This window comes from Neoarthrinium moseri, assembly GCF_022829205.1.
Source record: "Neoarthrinium moseri strain CBS 164.80 chromosome Unknown scaffold47_Wmoseri_CBS_16480, whole genome shotgun sequence".
Classification (NCBI taxonomy): Eukaryota; Fungi; Ascomycota; class Sordariomycetes; order Amphisphaeriales; family Apiosporaceae; genus Neoarthrinium; species Neoarthrinium moseri.
In genome coordinates this window covers 16,330-41,996 of record NW_026055161.1, presented here as the reverse complement: position 1 = coordinate 41,996, position 25,667 = coordinate 16,330, and the positions used below count along the sequence as shown (strand labels likewise).

The 25,667-nt window shown below is 53.6% G+C and overlaps 9 protein-coding genes across 9 annotated transcripts; 7 read left to right on the top strand and 2 right to left on the bottom strand.

The window, feature by feature from the left end:
* Window positions 1–205: 205 nt before the first annotated feature.
* Window positions 206–686, top strand: JN550_009819 (uncharacterized protein; the record flags this gene model as incomplete). The annotated part of the gene is made up of 3 exons (XM_049321931.1): window positions 206–216; window positions 294–478; window positions 547–686. 3 exons carry the CDS (start codon window positions 206–208, stop codon window positions 684–686), a joined length of 336 nt encoding a protein of 111 aa, XP_049168141.1.
* Window positions 687–1,270: 584 nt separating this feature from the next.
* On the top strand, window positions 1,271–2,503 carry JN550_009818 (uncharacterized protein; the record flags this gene model as incomplete). The annotated part of the gene is made up of 2 exons (XM_049321930.1): window positions 1,271–1,390; window positions 1,502–2,503. 2 exons carry the CDS (start codon window positions 1,271–1,273, stop codon window positions 2,501–2,503), a joined length of 1,122 nt encoding a protein of 373 aa, XP_049168140.1.
* Window positions 2,504–3,228: 725 nt separating this feature from the next.
* On the top strand, window positions 3,229–3,912 carry JN550_009817 (uncharacterized protein; the record flags this gene model as incomplete). Its single annotated transcript, XM_049321929.1, has 1 exon — window positions 3,229–3,912. The coding sequence occupies one exon, from the start codon at window positions 3,229–3,231 to the stop codon at window positions 3,910–3,912; it is 684 nt and encodes a 227-aa protein (XP_049168139.1).
* Window positions 3,913–4,481: 569 nt separating this feature from the next.
* Window positions 4,482–5,037, top strand: JN550_009816 (uncharacterized protein; the record flags this gene model as incomplete). Its single annotated transcript, XM_049321928.1, has 2 exons — window positions 4,482–4,548; window positions 4,619–5,037. 2 exons carry the CDS (start codon window positions 4,482–4,484, stop codon window positions 5,035–5,037), a joined length of 486 nt encoding a protein of 161 aa, XP_049168138.1.
* Window positions 5,038–6,301: 1,264 nt separating this feature from the next.
* JN550_009815 (uncharacterized protein) lies at window positions 6,302–8,236 on the top strand (the record flags this gene model as incomplete). Its single annotated transcript, XM_049321927.1, has 2 exons — window positions 6,302–6,520; window positions 6,635–8,236. 2 exons carry the CDS (start codon window positions 6,302–6,304, stop codon window positions 8,234–8,236), a joined length of 1,821 nt encoding a protein of 606 aa, XP_049168137.1.
* A 2,815-nt stretch (window positions 8,237–11,051) lies between these two features.
* JN550_009814 (uncharacterized protein) lies at window positions 11,052–14,000 on the top strand (the record flags this gene model as incomplete). The annotated part of the gene is made up of 1 exon (XM_049321926.1): window positions 11,052–14,000. The coding sequence occupies one exon, from the start codon at window positions 11,052–11,054 to the stop codon at window positions 13,998–14,000; it is 2,949 nt and encodes a 982-aa protein (XP_049168136.1).
* Window positions 14,001–14,474: 474 nt separating this feature from the next.
* Window positions 14,475–16,159, bottom strand: JN550_009813 (uncharacterized protein; the record flags this gene model as incomplete). The annotated part of the gene is made up of 3 exons (XM_049321925.1): window positions 14,475–15,000; window positions 15,055–15,938; window positions 15,995–16,159. 3 exons carry the CDS (start codon window positions 16,157–16,159, stop codon window positions 14,475–14,477), a joined length of 1,575 nt encoding a protein of 524 aa, XP_049168135.1.
* A 510-nt stretch (window positions 16,160–16,669) lies between these two features.
* JN550_009812 (uncharacterized protein) lies at window positions 16,670–22,007 on the bottom strand (the record flags this gene model as incomplete). The annotated part of the gene is made up of 7 exons (XM_049321924.1): window positions 16,670–17,648; window positions 17,742–17,920; window positions 17,987–20,271; window positions 20,437–20,809; window positions 20,962–21,468; window positions 21,525–21,615; window positions 21,745–22,007. 7 exons carry the CDS (start codon window positions 22,005–22,007, stop codon window positions 16,670–16,672), a joined length of 4,677 nt encoding a protein of 1,558 aa, XP_049168134.1.
* Window positions 22,008–24,034: 2,027 nt separating this feature from the next.
* On the top strand, window positions 24,035–24,760 carry JN550_009811 (uncharacterized protein; the record flags this gene model as incomplete). Its single annotated transcript, XM_049321923.1, has 1 exon — window positions 24,035–24,760. The coding sequence occupies one exon, from the start codon at window positions 24,035–24,037 to the stop codon at window positions 24,758–24,760; it is 726 nt and encodes a 241-aa protein (XP_049168133.1).
* Between the last annotated feature and the right edge of the window lie 907 nt (window positions 24,761–25,667).

The window sequence follows — 25,667 nt, the reverse complement described above, 5'->3', positions numbered from 1 at the left end:
AGATCAGACGTTAGCGCCACAGCGCGCACCGCCACAGCGATAGACTGCAGCTAGGACCCTGGATATCGTCATTGAACCTTTCGCTGGCGCGGCACCAAAATCCGCGATGGAAGCCCGGAATGCGCATCGCCCTCACTGCCCAAGACACGCAGCAACATAATCAAAGATGGCGGCAAAGCAATCGAAAATAGGTACCTGGGTGAAGATGCTGGGCACGTGAGTCAATCCCCAGAACCAAAGCACCACTCTTCCCGCCGCGCATCGAAGCGCAGGCTAATCCGTTCTCCTAACAGTGGTGCTGCAGTCTGCGTCGGCGGACCAGCGTTCGTATTCTGGATTCAGCCGACCGATGAGGAGCTGTTCAAGCGTTACAACCCGGAATTACAGAAGAAGAGCTTGGAAGGCCGGTACGAGCGGCAGAAGGAGTTCGACGACTTCGTCACGCAGTTGAAGGACTATTCGAAATCAGACAAGCCGAGTATGCACGCCCTCCTCGATGAGCAAGTCGCAACCATTCGAACCGAGAACTAACATATAATACTACAGTATGGACCGTTCAGGAGGAAGCTGCTCGGAAGTACAGGGCTGCAAGACTGGAGGAAGACGCAAGAGTTGCCGAGGAGGCCAAGGCTCGCAAAGAGGCCATGAGGAGAGAATCCGGACTGTCTGGAAACTCGAGCAGCTAGGCACTTTAATAAGGCACTAAGGCACGAGTGTATTATCATTGTACTGAGTTGGAAACATCAAAGGGCACTGGAGAACTACGGCGTTCTGGAGGGCTTGTACGAAGCTCAAGCTTTCCTTGATTTGGACATCATACACCACCCATTTACGACAAACGACAGGAAGAGGGAGGTGCGGATGATACGCAGGAGGATGTATTGGTATCGACTAGCTCTGGCATAGGAATTTCATGCCATTGTGTGGTCAGAATGATTTATTCATCACAACTTCGCTACCTCAAGGTAGTTATTATGAGACGAGGGGCGTGTCCGCAGAACGCATCCAAGATTTGCTGCAGCCCCATGCGCAAAACTCCACTAGCACGATCACGAATCGCACCTTGAACATTTCCAATTCCGGCACCGCAAGCCTATGACTCGACCCTTACAACATGTTCAGTCACTGAAGCTATTGCCAAAGATGGCCCATCGCCCTCGTTAAGATACTTCGTGAAGCATACAATGGCCATTGCTCCTCATAGAAATCCCTTTCATTCTCACATACACCCACCTTGACATCTCACCGTGTCGAGTAAACATCTACAGACATGGATCATATACCAAAACTGCTCGATTGGGCAGAGACAAAAGGTATTAAGTTGGACGGCATATCTCCAAAGCGCTTAGCCGGCCGCGGCGTTGGCGTTGTGGCAACTCGAGATCTTAAGGTCAGTCATTCCCTCGTAAAGGCTCACACAGCGCGCTTGGGAGCAGGCCGCTCGCCGCGACTCGGTCTGATCGTGATCTAAATTGCAAGTACTTGCTAACTCCCTTCCCAGACCGATGACATAATACTAGAAGTCCCAACGTCGTGCCATCGGAGCATTGATACGGTCCCAAAGACCGTCCGCTCCACATTGCCCAAGGAAATCTCAGTCCAAGGCCTGCTGGCCACCGATCTGGCTCTGGAAGACAGCAGCACTTCGCAATACAGTATCTGGAACTCGGTATGCCCGACACCTGAGGACTTCACCTCCATACCGCTGCTCTGGCCCCAGGCACTGCAAGCCCTGCTGCCGGGCCCCGCCGCGAAGCTGCTCGCCGCGCAGCAGGCCAAGCTCGCGCGAGACTGGGCCGCCGCGAGCGCCGCGTTCCCGGACCTCGCGGAGGACAGGTTCCGGTACGGGTGGCTCCTGGCAAATACCCGTACGTTCTTCTACCCGAGCCCGGCGCTGAAGAGGCGGCAGAACGAGGGCCGCATGGTCCTGCAGCCTGTCGCGGACCTGCTGAACCACGCCGAGGAGGGATGCAACGTCGCCTTCGACGCCAAGTCGTTCGTGGTGCGCGCCAATCGGGAATACGAAGAGGGCGAGGAGGTCCGGATCTGCTATGGCAGGCATGGCTGCGACTTTCTGATGGTGGAGTACGGATTCGTGCTGGATCCGAACCGGTGGGACGAGTTCGGGCTCGACGACGTCATCCTGCCCAAGCTGACCCGGCAGTGGAAGGAGAGGCTCAAGGACCGGGGCTTCCTGGGCAGATACGTGCTCGACCGCGAGCAGGTGTGCTACAGGACGCAGGTCGCCGTGCGGACGCTCTGCTGCGGCGTCGGCGAGTGGATGCGGTTCGCGGATGGGGAGGACGGGGGCGAGGAGAGCCAGGACATGGTAAACGAGTTGCTCGCAGAGATGCTGGGCAAGTACAGAAAGACGATCAGGAAGAGGATCGACGAGGCGACCCACACGCAAGAGGGAGAGGAGTGCCAGAGAGAGCTGCTTGCTGAAAGATGGAGGCAGATCGACCGACTGGTTGAGGCAACCGTGGACAGGCTCCAAGACTAGAATATCAATCGTCTGAAATTGTGGATTACATTCAATCAATTTATGAGGTGAGATGTCTAAAGGAAGTTTACAGTGTTGCCCACTAGGAGAGTAGCTATAACCTTTTGATCGGCCGCCATGCCATTTGGTCAATATCTTATGCTCTACGATGATAATAGTGACATCTTCCAGGTTCCAACATTCAGGCTCATGCCAATCATGCTTGCAGCAGAAACCCCATGAACCGAATCACAGATAGGTATACGTACGTTCGTAAAGCGACACCCAAAACGTGATCTAGCTTCAGGGACTGTTTTGTGGGGGCGCTGTTGGGGACTTAACCCAAGATGTGTCACTCTAGACTAGGTCAGTCAGTTGGTGGGTTGGTTGCAGTTATCACGAAATGATATACCCCTAGGCTAGGCTTTACGAGAAAATGCGTCGTTACAAAGCAAAAGTTCCAAGCTACCAAAGTTCTCGGCTTAAAATCCCGTGCCTAAAGACAAATTGGGTATGTGAGAGAAAGCGAGGCTATACGTACTTTGGGCATCTTATCGAGTACGGGCTACAAAACCGCTCATGGGCCGCGACCCGTAAGCTAAGGCGAGAATTCGTCCCGGCATGAGTCAACGGCCGGTAACCCATGAAATCTATTAAAGCACGATGTCTTTCCAGTATTCAAGACATTGATCATATTCCCAGTCATCCCAGTCAATTTCGCCTAAAAGGAGGCATTATATTTCACGATGGCGGAGCCGTCAAAGATCACGATCAAGACCAGGCTTCCGGTGGGACTGATCCCACCTAATCTGGAGCGGGCGCAGATCAAGACCGAGCGACTCGTGATCCGACCCTACACCCAAGACGACCTCGCTGGCATGCACGTGCTCCGAACGCAACCGGAGGTGATGCATTTCACTATGCGGGGCTGCATCGACCAGAACCTCGCGGAGACGCAGGAGAGGCTTGACTGGTACCTGCCGCCGCGCGACTTGGAGAGCTACAACTGGGCCATCTGCCTCGCGGAGACGGGCGAGCAGGTCGGCATGGGTGGCGTGAACCGCCTGAAGGCGAACGGCCAGACGGGCTGGCCCGAGGTGGGCTACATGTTCAAGCGCGAGCACTGGGGAAAGGGGTACGCGACCGAGTTCCTGCGCGCGTTCCTCGACGCCTGGTGGACGCTGGAGCGGAGCGAGGTGGAGCTCGAGGTCGACGCCCGCTCGGTGGACGGGATCGTCGACGGAGCCCAGGCCGTCGCGATCCCGGACCGCGTGACCGCGATCGTCGACGCGAACAACCGGGGCAGCCTGCGGGTTATGGAGAAGGCGGGGTTCCGGCAATACAAACAGTTCGTCGAAGCGGATAGTCGAATGGGTTACGAAGGGAAGGACATCACCCTCGTCGGCTTCATTCGGAGCAAAGAGACTTGAGGATGGACAGAATAGTGCCTGTAATAGAGCGTTGAGCAGCTGCTTGCACAAGCAACGAGGGGCTATAGTTGGCGATTACAATGGTTTCCGAACTCTTTTCAGCGGGCGAGTACTTCGTTTCTCACCAACGTTCCGGTCAGTCAATTAAGCATATCATAAACGGACACGTACATAGACAAGGAACAGTCCCCCATGTCTTTTGAACGAAATACCAAAGGAATATCCCATAGTCAGCTTCATCAAGATGGCCAATACCAAATGGATACAAACTCTAATTTCTATCATCCGCACTGTCGCTTATCGTGGTCGCGTCAGCACACCTGTAGGATTCAACCTAGCTCTTCAGGTTCGGGACCGAAGTGTTGGAGGCGTTATTCATGTGTGCGGCTAGCGATCCTGAAGGGAATTATAAAGTGCATCAGAGGTGCATGCTAACGCGGGACTACGGGCAACAGCCTTCTGTCTTACTACCCCATAATACGCGGAACAGTCACTTGTCTTGTCACGCGTTGTGAAGTCGTCGCGAAACTACTTGTGTGAGAAACTTAAAATCATCGATCGACTGGGCAATGTCACTCTCGCCGGGTTTGACGCTTGCCGCCTCGGCAAGCATTGTCGGTTCCGCAGCAGCAGCTGGTAGGTTTCAGCCCCAGAGAATGGCCGTCTCAAGTAACTACTATACTAAACGCACTATCTGAGTGGTTAGGAGCCATTGCCGCTCTCTCCGGCTGTGCCATACCGGCAGTCCTGGGAGCTGGAGCACCCACGGAGGTCATGTTGAGGCAGTGGTATATCATCTTCAACAGGGGTAAGGCAATCCCACTGACGAGTCTGATATCGGCTCTGAGCTACGGCGCGGTTTCCTACGGCACATGGTCTCATGGGCTGCCGCAATGGAAAGGATTCGCACTAAGCGGGCTGTTCGCCGCCGCCTCGATTCCTTTTACGATCGCTTTCCTGATGCCGACCAACAACGCACTCGAGGCTGCCGCGCATAGCGAGGTGAGGACGCTGAGCGACGATAAAGTTCGGGGGTTGATTACGAAATGGATGAAGATCAACAACATACGGATCTTCATTCCGCTTTCTGGCGCGATCCTTGGCTTGTGGACTCTGCTGGGTTGAAACTTGATGATGCAAGGCGTTCAGCACGTAGGTTGCCAGCGTTCAGCATCGTCCATTGGGGTCACAAACATCAAGTTGGATAGACTAAAGCCTGCAACGCCAAAATAACATGATCAAATTGAGTTCGGTCTGTCGCGAGCTGACACATTGTGCATCATTCAAATGAACCCATCTCTTAGGTAGGGTATCATTTCTGGCCAAGGAGGAGACCGGTGAGACATGGTGAACGGTGGAAGTTGTGTCGGAATCTGTTGTTGTTGCAGATCAGCCTTGTGCACAGTAACTTAACACACAGTCCTGCCATGTGAGGCGACAAGAGCAAAGCCTCAGGGCTCAGCCGTGTGGGCCCAGCTCGTGACAGCGTAGAGATGTCGTCAAAGCAGCAGCTCTGGCACTCTGGCACTCTGGCAGAGCCCCCAGCCTCTCTGGTATCGTAACGGACTCCATCGTAAGGTAGACTAATTAAATGGGCGGGTTGGCGGGAGATGGTGACATGATCCCATCTTGGGCCAAGTTCCCCAGGTTGGAGGGCAGTTGGGGCACGTGTCAAGCTGGTAGCCAACCTCCAGGGCCGATCGCCCCGCCCATCTGCAACTTTGTTGCGCGACACAGCCATGATGCCTGCTGTTCCTGCCCATCTGAATGCCTGAAGTTGGATGCGACCGACAGTTCGATGGATGACGGACCAGAGCGAGACACACCACCTAATTTGCCTGCACTGCACAGCTGAGAGAAGAGGCAGCAGCCCGCGCGCGCGCTCAGGTTTTGGGGTCGCTTGTTGCTGAATATAGGTACAGAGTACATGCATCCAACCTTTGACTCACTTGGTGGCAGCGGCAGTGGCAGCCTGTCGTCGTGCCTGTTTATTCCTTGTCTTATTTACAGGACCTGGGGTCGCTAATCCCGAGGTCGCCAGCCTGACCTCCTTGGAACTTTATATACCTTACCTATTTACAATTGATCCCCCGGGCCGCCCGAGAACCGTGATAACTACCGTTGCTGTCCTCTCTGCGACTCCTCTTCGTGGCTGGCTGTCGCAGCCTGACTTGTCTGTCCCTCGTCTTGGCTGGCCCGTCGTGCGTTTCTGTGCCTGGCTGTTGCGCGTGCTACCTAGTCCGGGGTCAAGTATGCCGCCTCCGACAGCTGTTGACCGCCCATTGTTCTACCTCGAAGCGAATACCGCGACTGCGCTCGCGAGGCATCGTCAGCCCTGCTGCTGCACCCGCCGTATCTCCCTGCGTCTCCCTTGAGCCGAATGCCCCCGATGGCGACAGAGACCAGGACCCAGGCGTCGGTTGAGGAGCCCATCAGTGCTCATCCTCCACCGCCATCTCCACCTACATCTCCGCCCGGCCAGTCTGGGGAGAGTAAGCGACCACCTCCGACGGCGCATGGCAAGGCGTATTATGGGTATCTCTACAATAAAGACAAGACGCCGACCGCGCTGCTGGACGCGCTACTCCATGCGATAGGGAAACATATTGTAAGCCTTCTCCTGTCCACCACCCAAGCCGGCGGGAGCCCGACGTCGTCCTAGCGCGGCCCAACTGCCCGACTCTGGCACGCAACGTTTGGCTGACACCAGCAACACGCACAGGAGACCGAGATAGGCGACAAGAGCCGTCGCATCATCGACAGGACCAAGCTCGCAGCCTTCTACAAGGCAGTGGGCGGCGACTACGATTCCCTCTTCGTGAATGCGCCGGACAAGTCGATATCCTACATATGGCAGGCGCTCGGTGTGCAACATACGCTGCAACCATCTGGCGATGACTTCGCAGAGCCGTCCGTCCCGGCCCTCACACTGAAGGGTTTCATACGTTGGGAGTCGATCCAGATCCTGCTGGAACCTGACGAACATGTGGCTTTCGTACAATATGCTGTACGCAACTGGGCGCTGAGGCATCCCGACACTGGGGAGCTGTTCCCTGCTGATCTCCCCAGAGATTCTTTCCCTGCAGTTTGTGACCCGCTGATAGACGATTGGCATAAGCGATGTGCGATGAAGTTGCGCGACGCCGCACCTGTGTTGGAAAAGCCCGAGCATACTGCCGCCCCGGACCCCAGGGTCCATGTGCATTTCACTCACGTTCGACCGAACGGCCCGTCTCGCCATGGGCCCGCGATGGACTATTTTGAGCGGAGGCGCCCAGATATTCCCTTCTTGCACATTCCCAAGCACGCAGCCACTGGCAACCCGCAGGGCCATGGCCACTCGCCATACAGGCATCGCGGCAGCGGCAGCAGCTCGCCAGATGAGCGTGAGCGCAGGAGAAGGAGCTTCTCTGATTTCCCCTCGCCCGCGCAGGACCAGTGGCGCACATCAGCTCACCCCGGTCCCCGTCCACCTGGGCCCGAACGCCGTCACAGCCAACCCAGACATGTCTCCTCGCCATCAAGTGGATCCGACTCGGATGCCGCCGTGAGTCCGCGGTCGAGAGATCACCGGCCAATGCGGCCTCCGACTGCCTCCGTTCGCGTTTTCCCACCTGATGTGCCCACAGGGGCATCTGCAGGTCGGCCATCTCACCGCGCTGAGCTGCGACAGGATGACCCGAGAAGGAGCAGCCTACCGTCAGGGCATTTTGGTATCCGGCAGAAACTGTCGTCCTTCTTGCCAGGGTCACTAAACCGGCCCCGTAGCACATCGCGGAGCGATCGTGAGAATGACAGTAGGCCAAACAGTGCTCGTTTGCGTGCCGAACATCCTTCATCTAGGTTGGGTCACCGAAGATCCGTCGAAGACCACTCATCTGAAGAGTCGGATGGTGAACGCTCTCCCAGATACCGCAGTCGCCATGACCTAGACCGCGACAGGGACAGAGATAGAGAAAGAGAGCGCGAAAAGATTCGAGAGCGCCAGCAAAGAGAACGGGAGCTTGAGGACGAGCGCGAGAGGCGAAGCAGGAAAGACCGGGCCCATCTGAGACCCGGGGTAAATCGCCGTACCAGCAGCGCAGCGGAAATCGAAAGACGGCCCCGGGAATGGGATGTGAGGGACAGATATAGAGACCGGGATCGAGACCGGGGACGCGAAGTTAGAGATCCTAGACGCAACCTGGCAAGTGAGGACAGGGAGAGACGACACTGGAGGGACGATGAGAGAGATAGAGATCGAAGAAGAGGAGGCAGCCCAGTGGTCGTTGGCGTTGGGGGAAGGAAATACCCGACCGACGGCGTGAAGCCTGCTTGGGCTTGATTTTTGACGAGATACGAACACTGGACTCACGTGGCGCATGAGGAGTTTTGGGTTACACTAATGCTGGCAAGTGAGCACGGCCTGGGATTCTCCTCTATTGGCAGTTTATATTCATGGAAGGTACACGGCTTCGGTTTATCAGTCCCGCGCACAGATACCAGTTGTTGCGCTGCCTCCTCACATGGGGACACGTACGTTATGATAAAGGCAATATTTAGACATTGGGCATATGCACACATTTTTCACTCGATAGCCCCGTGCCCGAGAATGAAGCGTGAGCCTTCACTGCTGCGCAACACTGTCAATGCTTTCCGCTAGACTTTGCGGCCCTGGATTGCTAACACAGCGAAGGAGTAGAAGAAGCACATTATGCAATCAGAAGATCATGGTAGGTCTGGACCATTAGTACTTAGCTGGAAAATGACCCCTACCTCAGGCGAATCCAAGACGCCCAATAGTCATACAGCATCTGAGTAGTAGTAATCGATCATCCACGGTGGAAGCCTCAGGAGATGATAAACCACACGATGGCTCAATGTGATGGTCCCAACGAGAGGTGGTAAAAAGCACATGCTGTATTCCCTCAACCTGTGGGGTCTTTCTATCCTACGGCCTTAGTGCCTTATTCTCTCATGCTTCTTCGTATCTGCTGTTTTACAGAATGGCGGATATGCCGTACTCCTCCAACTTTCTTATCATTGGCATCATCGAGTTGCCCAAGAGCACTCCGAGCGCCCCGGGAAGCGATTCATGGCGACAACCAAGAACACATATGGTTATCCGTCACATCGAAGTCTTTTCCATCACAGATCCTCTTGTTCTCACAAAATCCCCCAAGGGATCTCAGCAGACCCCCGTAGCTTCTCCTAACCGAGAGAGGAGAGAGTGTGCCGACAAGTCCTTCGCTGCTGTTGCGGCTGCTGCTGCTGATGCATGAATGCGGGCGATCTGGCGACGCACATCTGGATCTGCCGGGCATGCCAGGCGGACGACCGGTTCAGCAGCCAGCGGTGGTGGTGACAGAAGTCGCGGCCAGCCCAGACGAAGGCCCTCGTGACGTGGCGGCAGCGCGGGTCGGCACGGCCGTACTCGCACTCGTCGAGGCGGTAGCGCAGGTGGCAGGGGCAGCAGGCAAAGCGGAGGTAGATCTGGGTACACATGGCTCTCGTCTGGGTCGGGTTTCGGTCCAGTTGCGATGGTATGGCCTGCTGCCGTCGAGTGCTAGCAAGTGATTGGGTTAGCTAGGGAATTAACATGCGAAAAGTCATAGGAAGTGATAGATGGGGATCACCGAGTCGCCGACCACCCTATGCCGGAGTGGCTCTCACCACGGCGCACTGCCTCTGTTTTTAACTCACCGAGGGGGGATTCCGCTTCTCAGATCCTAGCCAATTCTGTGCCTGCAAGTGATCTGCGAGTATGGCGATGTGCTCTGGCTTGCAGCAAAGGTGGTGGTGATGGAGGCTGTGGCAAGCGTTCGTGGCCGGCTTGCGAAATATGTGAAGAAAGAAAGAACAAACAGGGAAATAATCAAATGAGTGAGAATTGAGAATGAATGAATCCACCGTCCACGTGAAGTTCTCAATGAATCAAGGCAATGGACTATTCGGTTTGGCGCCGGTGGTCTGCAATGATATGCACACCATAGCAGCCACCACAGCATTGAACGCACTTGTCAGTCCGTGAATTGAGTCTGGCTTCCCTAAACTAGAAGGACAAATTCTTCTCGTTATTTCAATCTTTCAACAAACATTTTCGTCTGCGATTCTCAATGGCAATATTGGTGATGGCATCGTGTGCTGGGAGTATCGTTGGCGGTAACCCAGTAAGAGCCTTAGGCAGGCTCGCGCTTGAGAAAAACTCGGTAAGCCTCTCTCCACCTTTTGTTTAGGAGCATCGCCAGCTTAGAGATCCTATATGACTTGGAATCATCCAGATGCTCTTTCTGTCTGCCGGGACTGCATTCCTACAACGTTAGGGTACTAGAACGATTGCCCGCATCCGCCTGTGATATCCAGCCTCGCCATTGGCAGCTGGCAGATAGTCCAATAATTGCCATGCGTTGCGGCTTGGCCCGACAGTATTGGGACTATAGCATGAAAATACCGCAATCCAAAGCCGAATTTTGGCAGCTCTTTGGAGGACCTATACTGCTTAGTCTTACGTGAGTAATACACGCAGCAGGGGTGAGTGGTCTCTTGATGTTTCTACTTCGAATGGGTTCTCTTGTATAAGCCGATGGATCGCACTGAATTCTGCCCGTCAAGACCTTGAAAAACCCTCTGTGTGCTCTCGTCTGCGCAATTGTTTTCATTCTTTTCTGGGTTGAAGCGGCAATTGAGAGGAGCAATGGGTTCTGGGAAAGGATTCAAATCTACAAGGTTGACAGAGAGAAGTGGGACTTCCCAATGGAGTCTATGAAAGGTACGTTTCTATTCGAATGATAGATGCCGAGACTGATGCGGCACATTGATTGCCATCGCGTAAAATCTTGTAACAGATTGGAAGACTTTGCATTTGGCGTATCATTCCACTTTTGTAGTATTTTCTTGTTATCAGTCGCTCTTCGAAACCGTCCTGGAGGTGGCCCTTAGCAATGGGTGTCTGTAGTTGACAGTCCCACAGTTTTAGTTGCTGATGGCGCTAAAGCCGAGCTTGGACAGGCCTAAAGGCGGGCGCCCCACTGGAGTCCCAAACTGGAAAGGGCAGTTTGTTTACTTTCCAGCTCCCCCCAAAAAGCGCGACGGGCTTCCCCGTCCCACCTCAACCTCAACCCACCATCACCCAGAGCTCGACGCGTCGGCCGACCACGACCATGGAGTCGAGAAACAGATACCAGTCGCGCATCCTTAGGGAGATGCATCAGAATAGAGAGAATCCCTTCAACTCGCCCCCCTCCTCTACCGGTTCCCACGGCACCGTCACCGTCACCTCCGACCTGTCCGTCGGCCCCCAGGGCGAGTCGACGCGACGCTACGACGACTCCATCATGCTGCCCGGCTTCTCGAACAAGCAGGCCACAGCCAGAGGCACCCACCCCCAGTCCTCGCCGAACAAGGTCAACACCTCCGCCATTGGCCGCGACTTCCCCGAGTGGAAGGGTTGGAACACCAACGAGCACACCGACGATATCTACAACGTCACGGGCGACTACGAGAACCAGGCCAAGGAGAACATCCCGCCCTCGTCTTCCACCGTGAACTCGCCCAGCCAGATTGACGTGAGAAAGGCGGCCCAGGGCACCTTTGGCACGCGCGCACATATGCAGGCGCGCGTCGACGACTACTCCGACCACTCGGACCACTCAGGCAGCATCCTGGGCAGAAGGCAGCCGGGTAGCGCCAGCAGAAAACACGCTGGCTGGAAGCCTCAGCGCGGAAACGTCACTTCACTTATCCAGACTCTCAAGGCTGCTCAGGCCGCCAAGGAATCCACGCCCAAGCGGTCGTCGCCGAAACACGACGACAGAACACCCAGCGCCAACCGACAGCCCCACGTCAGCAACATCCACATCAGCCCAACCACACCTAACCAGACGGCGCGGTCCTTCTTCCTTCCGAACCTCGAGCACGTCAACGACCTGGTATCCGGTGTCCTCAGATTGTCATCGCTCAAGAATGGCATCCCTGTCTTCGTCAAGCATGGCAAGGTACACGACCGCGAGGCTCACAACTTACCCGACGATCACGCCGCGCTTGATGCCATCGACATTCCGAAAGATGAGCAACAGATCTTCGTCTCGCTGGATAAGATCCGCGAGGAGATCCAGGCCCTGCAAGCACACGATGACCAGGTAACGAGGCAGGCCGAACAGCTCCAGGAGGAGGTCTATGAGCTTCAGTCCCACATGGCCAAGTCTCGGTCCCGCAAAGACAGTGCTATGGGATCCGACTCGGAGAGCTCCATGGTCGACTACCTCAATGGCCAGAAGTCACAATTGGAAGAGAAGGTGGCAACACTCCAAGCCAAGCTTGACAAAGCCAACCGGAAGATCAGCATCAACGAAATCCATACTGAGTCCTACGTTACCGAACGCGATGAGGCACTGAGGAGTACGACTGTCTATCTCGAGCGGATTAGCAATCTGCAGGCAGAGCTGGACTCGACTCGTCACGAACTGAAAGCGGCGCGTGGTGGCACCGCAGGTAAAGGCCTTGTCGATGATGAGATCAAGTCCCTCCGCGAGGAAAACATTTCGTTGCGGTCGCAGTACAAGACCATGCTTGATGAGAACCAGTCTCTGCGGTCGCATAACGGTCTTTTGACCCAGGAAAACACAGAGCTTCGACAGGAAATCAAGAGACTCCAACGGCTCCTCGGCGCAACAGAGGATGACCGTAACTTGCTCCACAGGGAGTTGGAAGAGGTGGCTGAGGAGAAGCGCGTCTTGCGAGAGGACCACCTCAGCCTTGAGCGCCACAACGAGAGGTTCTACAACGACAACAAATCCCTTCAGCAGAAGGTGACCCTGCTCGAACGTCGCGTCCACGATCTACAAGAGAACAACACCCAAATGCACCAAGTATTTGACACAGCCAGCAACAAGGCAAAGCCCGTCAAGGTCACGCGCATCATTGAGCCGACAACGGCGAGAAGCAGGTCTACTTTCAGTGAGGTCTCTGCTAAGAGCACGACCGAACAGCTGGACACACAGGCCCGGGAAGACTTCACACAGCAGATCGACTTGACGCAAGGCTCAGATTTCGATGTCCTGCCGAAGGAGGAAATGAACAGATTAAGGGAGGCACTCCGCAAGGCGCAAGCTGATAACAATCAGCAGACTGTCACAGAGGACTACCTCGAGGAGCGCACCGGAGCAGACTATACGGAGGACGCAAGCCAGAGCCTGCCCCCTCCGTTCATTCCTTCCCCGCGGCATGAGGCTTCGAAGACGTCTGAGTTTGTTGCAGGAAAGAGGCAGCCATCCGGGATCCTCAAGAATGCCCAGGCCCTGCGTTCCCTGCCCGATCAAGACACCGGCCGCTTCAGCGTCAAGTCGGCCATGAGCGGCATGAGTGTACCGAGTCAAACCACGAGATCTGAAATATCATTGAACCGCCGCCACTCTGACAGCGTTCGCTTTGACCTTGATTTGGATGAAAACATGACATCGGCACTGTTCATCGATGATATCACTCTCGACAAGCGTGCTAGAGTCACCCAGAAAGAGAAAGAGAAGGATGTTACCAGGACCAGGGTGGAACCCCAGAAGCCCATCCGTGCCCTCTCTGCTGACGCCAAACGGGTTCTCGACAGCCTCTGCGACGATCACGACTGCCGCAACTGTGTCATGTGTGTGCGTATTAACTCACACCTGCACGAGAGTGAGGCACAAGCGGGATCAAATAAGAAGAAGACCATCATTGTTCAGAAGCCGATCCCCGTGACCGACAGAGTCCCCAATCCAACTACCTCTGACGCGGACCACACGATGCGCCCGTTACAACAGCCAGGCCTTGCTCTTGCTACCGTGATGAAGATGCTCCAAGACGAGCTGGCCCACTTCAGATCCTCCGTTGCCAGGAAACGAGCCCAGTTGGTTAAGCTGGATCCTTCGTTTGGACAACGCCAAAGGAAGCAGTTGCACGCCGAGATTGCCCGGCTCACTCGTCTCGAGGAGATGAAGAGTGACCAGATTTACCGACTGAATGATGTGCTTGAAGGTCAAAAACAGGGCGGCCAGCAGATGAGTCAGACAGAGGTTGAGATCACGATTGACAGCATTCTGGCAGTTGATGACACATGGGATGGAATCTTGGATTAACTACACGCACGGTCTGGCAAAAAGGATGGAGTTGAGGTAGGAAAGCTAAGAAAGAATCCAATGGGCTGCGAGCGCTGCAAGGAGTTTGGATTCTATTGTGTGGGCTATACACTGGAACAGCCTCTTTGGGCTGTGGTATTTGGTTGCAAGGGGAAAGGAACGGCGTTCTGCATTTGCGTTTGTACAAATATTATTTTGGAACGATCCAGTCAATGACCATGCGCCTATAAGGCGTCAGGATAAGGGTCAGCATTGAGTTGAGTTATTGATTTGCATTTACATTGCCGAACAAAGCACTGCCTTGAAGGCCAGCCGTCTCAGATCGTTGTGATGATTGTGGCAAAATCAACTTGACCAGCCAGTTCCCAAATTGAAGTGCCGTATCTGAGGGGCCTTGTGATACATCATCTTTTCATCTGCCAGAAATCAAACCCCAGAGTATCATGAGCAGATCTCGAACTTTGTCAGACCGTTCTACAAACTTGCCTTGCCGCGTGATTCAAACGGCAGGGCCAAGACCAGAACGCCAGCGGCAATAAACAAAGCCCCACTGACATAGACGGGTGCGGCCGTCTCGAGATTGGCAAACATCGCAACAATAGGGGCCATAATGCCAAAGACGCGGTTCGCCGTCGCCGTCAGCGCGTTGCCCGTGCCGCGGTCCTTGGTTGGGAACAGCTCGGGCGTGAAGGCGTACAGCACGGCGTACATAACGTTGCTGGTGAAGTTGTAAGCACAGTTCCAGCCCAGCAGCGACTGCGAGCTCGTCGCCGTTGTCGAGCAGTAAAGGAAGACGCCCGTGAGCACCGTGCTCAGAGCCAGCGTGCCCTTCCGGCCGAGCCCCCGGACCTCGACCAGCACGCCGCCGATGATGGCGCCCGGTACGCCCAGCGACGCGATGATCAGCGAGTTGCGGTACGTCAGGTACGTCGACCCGTCGCCAAAGTCGGCCCCACGGGTCGCTTGGATGTAGGGGAGGAAGGCGTTGTAGAGCGGGTATCTGCCGGTCATGTTAGTAGTGAAGATTGCGAGACACTGGAATTAAAGGACTTACCCAAGACCAATAAATGCCCAGATCAACATCAGGCAACTTGTGCTCCAGGCCAGCTTCCCTGTGGCGAAGAGGGAGCGGACGTGCTCGGAACTCATAGCCTCCAACTTCCGCTTGATGGCGTCGCTAGCTTGAGCCCGCTGGACGTATCCTTCCGGCTCACAGACCTTCAGGTCTTCGATGGTCAACTGTGTCGTCTTCCCATTCCGTCTTGCGACCTCGTGCACGATGCGGATGGCGTCTTCGTCTCGGCCCTTGCCCATGAGGTACTTGGGGGACTCGTAAATCTTGAAGCAAACAAACCGGATGATGAACATGAGCAGGGTAATGGCGCCCATGGTGACAATGAAGTAGCGCCATCCGATGTTCTTGGAGTAGGTGCAGTCGGGGTCCTTCTGCTGGCAGGTGCGGAAGCCCAGCAGCGGCCAGGCGACGAGGGTCGCGATCAGCTGCGCGAGAGCCCAGTCGACCGACAGGATCGTCAGCAGGTACTGGTGCGACCCTGGCAGGAACTCGAGGAAGATGGCCGAGTCCACAGGCAGGTTCCCGCCGACGCCGAAGGACCACAGCGCCGCGAAGGAGCCGATCGCCGCAAAGTTGGGCGCCGAGCCTGCGATCATGCCCCAGAACGCCGCCAGGCCGAGCGTCAGGTTGAACGCCCACTTGCGCCCGAAGATGTCGCAGCCGAACCCCCAGAAGATGGCGCCGGCCAAGAGGCCGATGTTCTGGGCGAGGCTCAGGAACGGCACCTTGTCCGGGTGAAACTCATTGCTGATGGGGGTGAGGATAAGCGATGTAACGATGGGCCAGAGGTTGTCCGAGGCCCAGCCGAATCCCACGACGAGAAAGAGCTGCCACTGGTATTTTCCCATGCCAATGTCCTGGATCTGTTTCCTTGTTAGCCCATTCCCAGGCAATGATGGGGGCACAATACTATACTAACCGCCTTATTAAGCACTCGCGCCTTGGCTTCGTAGACGGGGTCCACTTGGCCTTTGTACATGGCCAGCTCCTCATTACTACTGTTCAAAGCCTCGTCGGCCAAACCGGCGCGACTGGTAGGACCATTATTGCTTGGGCCCATCTTCTCGACATCGACGTCCGCCATCGTGAAGTACGAGAGACGGAGAAGTCTCGAGGGTGTTTTGTGAGTGGGTGCCCGTGTGAAGATCCCTCGGGGTTGCTATTTGTACTTTTGTCGAACGTCGTGCACGTAAGACTTGGTAGGATGTCAATGGCGCCGCCTATGGCGTGCTCTCGGCCGAAGGCGTTATAATTGGTTGCTTGCGCCTGCAGGATTCTGCAACTAAATCGGCTTCTCCGCAAACACTAATCGTCGATCGCCCCAAGATTTGGTTCCCAGCTGTAATCTCATCAATGTTGAAGTACAGGGAGTGCATACCTGGTTTTCGCTGAGTGGGAGCAGGAAAACATGGTAGAGAGACAAGTTAGTTGTATTTATATGAAATATGGCCGGTTCGGCGCAAGTTTAAGACTTCTCTATCGGAGATGCCAACTATACTTCAAGGTTGTGATTAGGCAGGGCCCCACACAGACAGGCACATAGTCGACTCCATACTTTCCCGAAGCTATATCCGACCAAGGAGGGTTTTCTCTATTACGACCACGTACCATCCCATGTCCTCTCATAGCCATGCAACTCCAATTGACGGGCCTTAGCTGTCAGGTCCATCTTATGCTCTGAAGAATTTGTCTCTGACGCGACCGAAAACTGCACTTTGGAGGAACTATAGGGAGAAAAGCCGTCTGGAACTTGTGAGCAGGAGACCAGCGGCTTGTCCCAAGCTTCGTAGCAACAACACGGCCATGTGTCGCAGCGATTATCTAGTTCCTCGTATTGGTGGGCGTGGTGAATCACATCGAGCCCGCACACGGGGATGCCGCTGATAAAACCCGGGGTCTTGACGCCCTCCTCGTAGAAGTACCCGCCTGGGCCTTGTTCCCTAACGACGCCGTAAGCTTGGTTCTTGTCCGCGGCGCGCCATCCTTCAAATGCTGAGATGGCAATGTCCTGCCAGACGGCGCCGTTGTAGTCCTTATTGCCTGGGCTGAGCTTGTCGAAGCCATTAGGCTCGCGGAACGTCCATCTACGGTCTGCTTGGGCCTTCTGGGGGATATTGAAATAGACAACGAGCCACAGTAACCATCCATTATGGTTAATGAGGGTGGCCCGCGCTGTGTCGTCACTAATCCATCCCCAGGCGATGTTCTCTTCCTCGCCCGTCAGGGAACCCCATGGCCACAGGTGAATCGGCGAGTCTGATCCTCCGGTCCGGCCTTTGTCCTCCCAGGCGATGACGACGGGTGTAAGCTCTGCATCAGACGCCCAAGCCGCCGGGATTAACCTGTGTCTCATGGTTGCCTCAAGATTCTTCGTGATGTTGAAAGTTGAAGATCCGGACTCGTACGGCAGAAGGAATGCACCGTCCTTGATGAGGTTTTTGAGCTGGTCTGTACCTTCATCAGACCCATCGAAGAGATGTCCAAGGGCGGCATCGGCCACGCCTTTGCCTGTCTCTATGAACAGATTTACCGCATCTTCAAGCTGCTCTTTTCCTTCCATCTCTTTTCCTATTCTGTAAATCTGTTAGCGAGAGAACGACTTCATGTATAAGGGGTGTAGTTTTGAAACTTGCCCTTCCGCCGCATCCCCTGCAATGGTCTCGTACAATCCCACGAAGAAGTTTGCATTCTCACTGATTTCACCTCCATAATCAATCACTTTCTGGATGCTGTCTTTCCAGGTTTTCATGCCAGCGAAGCCGAGAATTATGTCAAACCACTCGAGTGCTGTCTTCAAGGTATCTAGCTGGCCAGGCTTGTCCTCGGGGCCGAAATCTTCCGAAAGCTAAAACAGAATCATCAGCACTGGTGAATATCCATGGCTCGGCATCAAAGGGGTAGGTGGACTTACCTTATTCACGATCCCCCTAACGTTTACATCGTTGAAAGTAGTGTAAAGCCCTTTGAACGCTGCCTTGATGTGGGTGAACGATATAAGATTCAAGTCCAATGCCACGTGCTGTGTCACGCCACACCATATTTGAGCGGCTGTGCAGAAGGCATCGTTGACTTTTGCACACCGAAAAGGAGTAGGACCTCGGTATCCTGAGGTGATTGGATCTTGTCCACCGTACCTCCTAGAAACATATTCGGGGAAGTATTTTCCAATAATCCCCGTCTTGTCCTCGTCCAGTCCAACCCGGTTTTTGAAATCGCTCTGTGCATCGGTGAGAACCAAGCCAGCATCGACGTAGTCCCACCTCTCCTTGACTGGTATGTTAATATCACCAGAAATGCCACACGAGTCGACGGAGTGGCATTGCCATTTACGCTTCTTGCAATTCGGCAGTTCAATGAAGCTACCGCCATTGGAATATTGTTTGCAAACGTAGCCGGGACACGTGCCTCGGCTGCAAGAGAACGCGCAAAGATCTGCATAGCTTTCATCATGGCCGTTAGTTGGGTACCCAATACTGGTTGACGCTTCCGGGATCTTCTCCGGAGTCCCGTATCTGGTGCAAGCGCAAGGCGGCGGGCAATAGCCAAACTTGCAGCTGAACTCACAGAGCTCTGCAAAGTCCCCTGGTCCAGTGCCCGCGGCGCAATCGCCACTGCTACCACCATCGCCAGTGCCTTGACCAGGCGTGGTTCCTGGCATGTAAGGCAGGTTCGGGTTCGCCGCACCAGAGTCATCGCTGCTGTCTCCTCCGCCCCCACATAGGTTCAAGGATGTCTCAGCTCGGTTATCGAAGGTTCCATGGATTGAATGCTGATCCGCTCTGCCGTCGCCATCCATGTCCACGTAGTATGTGCATGTCCCTGCTTTATAACCCGAGTATGTAGCCTCGCTGGCTTTGCGCCAGGTGAAATCAGATCCACCGGCCGGGATGCGCCCCTCGTTGTACCAGATCCAGCCTTGGCCGTTGTATTTGTCGACCCAGATCATATCGGCTCGCCCGTCTCCATTGGCGTCAGCGAAGCGGAGGTTGGCCCGGTCTTTCTCCTCGGTGAACTTGAATTGATTAATGCGTTCCCAGCCGCCGGCGTCGTTGTGAACCCAGCCCGAGCTCCGCCCGTTGGGTTCCATACATAGATAGTCTCCACGACCGTTACCAGTGACGTCGGCAAATTGAACGGGTAGGTCGTGGATACCAAGTCCACGCTTCTGGCTACAAGCCAACTCAGGGGCTGGGTTTGAGTAATGATCCCATTCCCACCGCCCAGTTTCCTTGTACTTGTTACGCCAGACTTGGACACGGTTTCCATTATTAGAATCAGCCCACACAATATCACAGGCTCCGTCGCCATCCCAATCTGTAAGATAGAGGTCGCGACGGTCAATGTTGAACGGGGGTGTCCATATTGGATCAATAACTGGACCCCACCACGACTCACCAGACGATATGCGTCCGACGCCTCGACTGGGATACATCAGCATCTTGCCCGTCGACCATGTCCAAACGTAGTCTTCGTTGCCGTTGGGGTGGCCCATCATATTGCAGTACTTGACACCATCGGCCTTGAGCTTGGTTCCACCACGGCCGATGTTCTTCCAGACGCGGACATTGAACCTGTGTTTCTCTCCGTCCTGGATATGTTCCAGGAAGACATAATCTTGCTTGCCAAGAAGTCCAAACTCCTGTGGCTCACCGAAGATTCTGGCGAAATGAATCCTGTTACGTAGACCTGTGCTCGCAAAGCTGCCCATGCCGTTGTGAGTCGGACCGCTGGAGGCTCCTTTGAGGAAGCCCTGACGCCAGGCAACATTAAGTCCATCGCCATCGCGACCAGAGGCGCAGCTACGTGCGTTAGTCCAGATCGTGGTCTGGCCATCGTCACGCACCCAGAGCCAGTCATCTCGCCCGTCTCCATTGATATCCTCAAAGCGAACGCCATGTGCATCGCCCATGCCCTTCGCAGCAAATCGCATGCCGAGGTTTTGCCAGTACTTGGGCTTGTCGTCGATCCAACCGTTGCGCCAGCACCAGATATTGCCACCGTCATCCCAGTAACAATAGTCTGCTCGGCCGTCGCCATCTATATCTGCAAGCACTATATGCTCTTGCGTCCAGCCAACATTCTCTTTCCACAAGCCGATGCTGTGGAATGTTGGGGGAGTGTTGGCGTTCCCATTACCCTCATTGATAGACGCGTAGACATCTCCGTTGGGGGCGATACAGACAAAATCATCCAGACCTTCAAAACCCCGGAGTTAGCCTTGCTCAAGTAGACAGAGTCCGTGTTTCTTTTGCTTGAGAACTATTGTTGCATAATGCCTGTAGGACTAAGATTAAAAGGGAGGAGGGGGGTAGGATGGATAGGGCGGATAGGGGCAGAACATCGAAGTCGAAACTCACTTACCATCACCATTGACGTCAATGAAGCGCACACCACGAGGTATGCAGTTGTCGTCGACAGTCATGTCGGCAATCTTATCGAAAACCGCCGTGTTGTAATCTCCGTTGTTCTTCCAGACTCCGTAGGCGGCAACCCCCGGAGACTTTTCAAACCAGCCAACAAGATCGTCTCTTGCGGTGCTGAAAAGACGCGCGAATCGCCATTGATCACGATCCCAGTCCGATGTGATCGTGAGAACGATGTCCTTCCCTAAACTTTCGTGATAGTAGATCCCATCGTCGTACCAGCTTCCTTGTTGTGTGAGGCCGCCGGCATACACACCGTCACCCCATTTCTTCTCACAGCCTGGTTTCGCGGTGCCAAGGTCAACATCATACTGGGATGCACACGTTAGCTTATTTTCGAATGCGTAACCTTTCCCCCGGTACCAAACATATGAAGACTTTATGCGGTGATGCTCAATGGAGCGGTGAAATAAGATGTCATATGGGGAATGGTCGACGGCAGAAAAGAGGCAACTCCACTCACCGGTGCTTGAAGTTTTCCTTCGTTCATGGCAACCTCTATGGCGCTCCAGTATACATAGGCCATCTTCTGGAACCCGGCGTCGTTGGGGTGGGTATTATCAGACATGTCGCTTCGGGTGATCCAGCCATTGCCTGGGTGCGGTGAGACAGGGTTCATCTCCGCGAGAACAACTCGTTTTCCTTCCGCACGCATGGCACTGGCAAGTAAGCGATATTGGTTATTGATGCCGCCTCCAGGCGCGTTAAAGTCGTCTTCGCAATAACGGATATTGCTGTCGAAGTTGGGGATCAGAGTGCTGAGGATGACGGTTGTCCTGTCAAACCCCGGGGCAGACAACAGCTGCTCAATAAGGTTACGCATGCGAACTCCAGCATTACCGGTGTCTATATTCTGGGCGCAATCATTACTTCCAGCTTGGATTAAGACAACGTTAGGCTGATACACCAGCGAGTTCCTGGACGCCGCAGCGACTTGCTCAACGGTATCACCAGGACGAGCCTCCACATCCTAAAATGAAAGGTCAGTGATGTACACAAGAGCTGGGCTGTGATTGACATGCTCACGTTATCTTTCATGTTGCCGTTACGTTTGCTCCCAACCATGTTAACATTCCATCCTGTGCTACGCAACTGGTCTCTCAAAAAGGAGCGATAACTGTGTCAAGGACCACGTCAGTATTAAACCCTTGTAATGCTTATGAAGTAGCATTATTGAAGACAGACGTGCGTGCCTATGAACATGATATTGTGCTGAAAATAGATATTGCGGCCTGGTTGAACTTACGAGTTTCCATTAGATGATCCGGTGCCATATACAATCGAGGCACCAAGGTTCAGGATTCTGAGATCAACTTTCTCATCCTGGCGCTCAGATAGCCCAGGAAAGTTACCCAAAGCATTGGAGAGGTTATAAAAATCACTGGAGACTTGAAATGAATGCTCAGTTGACTCAATAGTCATGGGTCGCTGGGGCGGTAGTGTAGCAGCTGGCGCGATGCCTGCGGCTATTATTAGGCCGAGCTGCCATAAGAAGCGGCCAAAAGCCATACTTTCAGCACTATATGTTGCAGAATGAGTGAATGATAGTATCACAAGGACTGTGCTCCTCTCATGTTGGACTCTCTTCTACTGGCGATGCCAGCTAATTTATATTCTGTTCTCTTACCAGACAAACTACCTGCCAATGGGCTTCACTCAATGAACCATGTTGCTAGTATGATGCCAAGGACTACCCGTGGATGGTCAACAGGCTTGGTTCAATAGCTGGATGCATCTTACGCCCTAGCGTACTCCGTTGTCATGAACAGTACCCTCCTTACAGCAACTACAACCCTAGAGTTGGTAATGAGACCAGAAAGATACGTTGTCCATAGTATCCCCCAGACCTGGGCAGCAGCTTGGCAGGTTGGAAAGACCACCAGATACTTCAAGCTGAGAAGGGGGCCCGTACAGAGGCCAATGAAAATTTGCATTGCATCAGAACACACGGTCTAGAGCGACCCTTCACATGGAAGAACAATTAAAAGAAATTGCGAGGGAACCGGCGCTGCACAATAGAGGAGTGCATGCGACTGTGATTGAGTCATTCCTGTGTTGGTTGAACACCCGGCAGAGACATGTTCTCGCTCATAATCCTCCTGTATCCATAAACGTACAGATCCAGAAGGTATACATGGCCCGGAATACGAGCAGGGAGCTTCCTAGTAATAGAAAAACGTACGATACTTTGCCGCGTAGGCGCATCCCTAGGGTCTCAGCAACATGTCACTACGGTACGGAAAGGATCCGATCCTCAAAGGGCGATGGTTATGTTGGTCATGCATTCTCACCTGATCATGCCTAATTGGGGAGACAGGGTACTCAATCGTTGGTCTAGACTTGTATAGTGACATAGACTCAGTGGATACTTAAATAAACTTGGGTGCTGGGATCCGCGAATGTGTACGTATAGGGAGTGATACAGTCAGGAAATGGAAATACCTCGGCAGTACGCATTGCCTTTTTGCAATCTTACTCTGCAGCGTGTAGTGTCAACAGGTAACAGGAAGAAAATTCAGTAGTCCAAGTAAAGCAAGCGCTTAGTGACATAAAAAATTTTGACAGATGGCAAATTTCAAACACAATTGGGATACGATTCTAAGCCAACGTTCTCAACCTTTGGAGAGGAAAACGATGCTAATTATCTTGACGGTGTAACTAGGTATAATAAGAAGAGTCTCCAATGATGAGTGAATTCTTGTGCCTGAAGATTCAGATATGACGGGAACAGCGCCGGCCCCAGATGATTATCGTTTACAGTTATCTGTAGTGGATTCATATGCAAACTGACTTTCTGTTGGAACCAAAACGAATGCAGTACTACCAAGTCCGAGCCTAACTAGAAGAACTGTCGTCCCGAAGTGAGCCACTTTACGAGAACTTTCGGCCCGCATGCTCTTGGTTACTACTGGATCAGTCCCTTGGCGACCAACACTGGAGACATTTTCATTGGTTCGGAAGCTTCATCGTGCGGGTATTGTTAGGCGCCGTGCTCCTTACTGACTGTGCCGATCTGCATCGCACGGAAACCTCAACTCGTTTCAGGGTCTTGGCCCACTGCAGCTCCACAAAAGCATGCAGTTGCTTGTCCTAATTCGTGCTTTAAATAGAGTTCTCTTCAGTTACACTATGTGTGGCACGGTCACACTAGAACCAACGGCTGCCATATTAGGAAATGCGCTCAGGAAACTCCAGGTTCGAGGCTACTCTGGACCACTAGCTTTGCTCCTCTTATACCATGCAAGATATTTGATAAGTTTACTTGGCTGGTGGGCTGTGTAACGTTGCTAAGACGAGCCGCATCTTGGCAGGGGAGCGGCAGTCGTTTGGGTGTCCAATGGGACACATGCAAGGTGACACGTGCTCACTGAAGTTGTAACTAAGAAAAAAGTGTTGGCTTGGCGACTGGCAAAAGCTTGGCCAACCATTCTTGCTTTATGGCGCGGAAATTGACGAAAAGGTGCATTAAAAAGAGATCAGAATCCTAAGAACTCATGACCTGCAAAAGCCATGTAGCCATCGGCCAGCAAGCGAAAATGGTCTCTCTTCGAAAGACCCTAGCCGTCACCCTAGCCTCTAGCGTAAGGGCAAATACTGGGCTCCGGCCCGTAAGTGGCCATGATTTCGACATTGACGTGGTCTACCCATCCGGTCTATCATTTTCTACGGACAACCCGCCAACTGCGCCTCTACCACAGACCGTGATTCAAAGCAACGCCAGTCTTCCTCAGATTACTTTACGAAACCTGGAGAACAGCAGCACACAGGCCCAGTACATCTCTTTCGTGGTGATTACGCACCTGGGACATGACCGTTGGGATCCGTCCATCAACGGGACGTCTGAAGTCATATCCTGGCTACGGGCCAACCAAACACTTCTCGAGAACGGCACACTCAGCGGTGGGGGAGGCGGCAAAGACAATGGACGGTCGGGATTAAGCGTGGAGATTGGGGAATATCAGAACGCGTCGCTACACGTGTGGCAGCAGCACCCAAACGTAACAGACTACATCTTCAAGAATAATCGCAACGCTGCATGGGTGGCGCTGCTCGACATCTGGGGTAACGCTACCTGGGGTGGCTATGGTGAACCACCAGCATACGTTTCATATGACTTCCAACGAGCCAACATCGACTTTGGTGTGCGCAATGACACAGTAATGGAGGAGGAGCCTAAGAGCGCGGCTGGCCAGCCGGATCTGCCAAGCAAATTACTTGCATTGTGCATCTCGGGTGTGTTCTTCGCTGCCTACCTCGCCTAAAATGCGGGGGAAGAGCGGCCCGTCCCTTAATGCGACCACTAGCTAGGGTATAGACTAGTCTCAACGCTCGTGGCGTAGCTGCAGTACATTACAACCCTCTCTGCCGAAGTATAGTCATTCCAGCTCCGAATACCCGAGATACTTGACTAGCTGCAGGGCATTGTGCTGCCTTGACCAATGATTGGTCTGGTGTCTTTCATTGGCTATTTACGTTTCATGGGTACGGAGTCGTCATGGGTTCGACCATCTGCCCTGGTCGGTATTGTGAAAGCAGCGGAAAGCAAAGCTGCCCATTCACCCTTGGAGAGGATTGAAGTGCAGCTAGTCTGACGCCTATAATATATAGATCTATATTCCATGTCTTCGAAGTTCTCATCAGCTATTCCCGAATGGTCGGACTCTTAACGGGGCCTTTTGCATCATAACGTATCTCAAATTGGCAAATAATTTTACTGGCATCCCGATACTAGCTGCTGAGATAGAATCAAAGCAATGTACTAATGTGTCCTAATGAGCCCACGAACTAATCAATCAGTAGTCGCATCAGCTCAACTGCCGATACTCCATTAGTCTTATCATGTCAGTTATAGGCGCAGAGTATTCTGCGCGAAGGCATTGTCTGATTGATGTGCAAAAGAGAGCGAAGTCTACTTAAATTTTGTGGGAATGGCCCTCTACGGGCCATGAGCAAGTGTGGATTGAATCAACCTTGGGTAAGGCAGCCATTACCGATCGTGGCAAGCTAGTTTACATAAGTAAATCGTATCATCTCATGTTTTTTGATACTCCCAGTGCTCAAGTCATTTCACATATAGCGTGCATAAACATGACTGAACGTGTCTGTAACTGGCTCGCGTGGGCTAAGACGTGTGCTCTGATTAGGGGATGCTGTTAGGTTGATCAACCA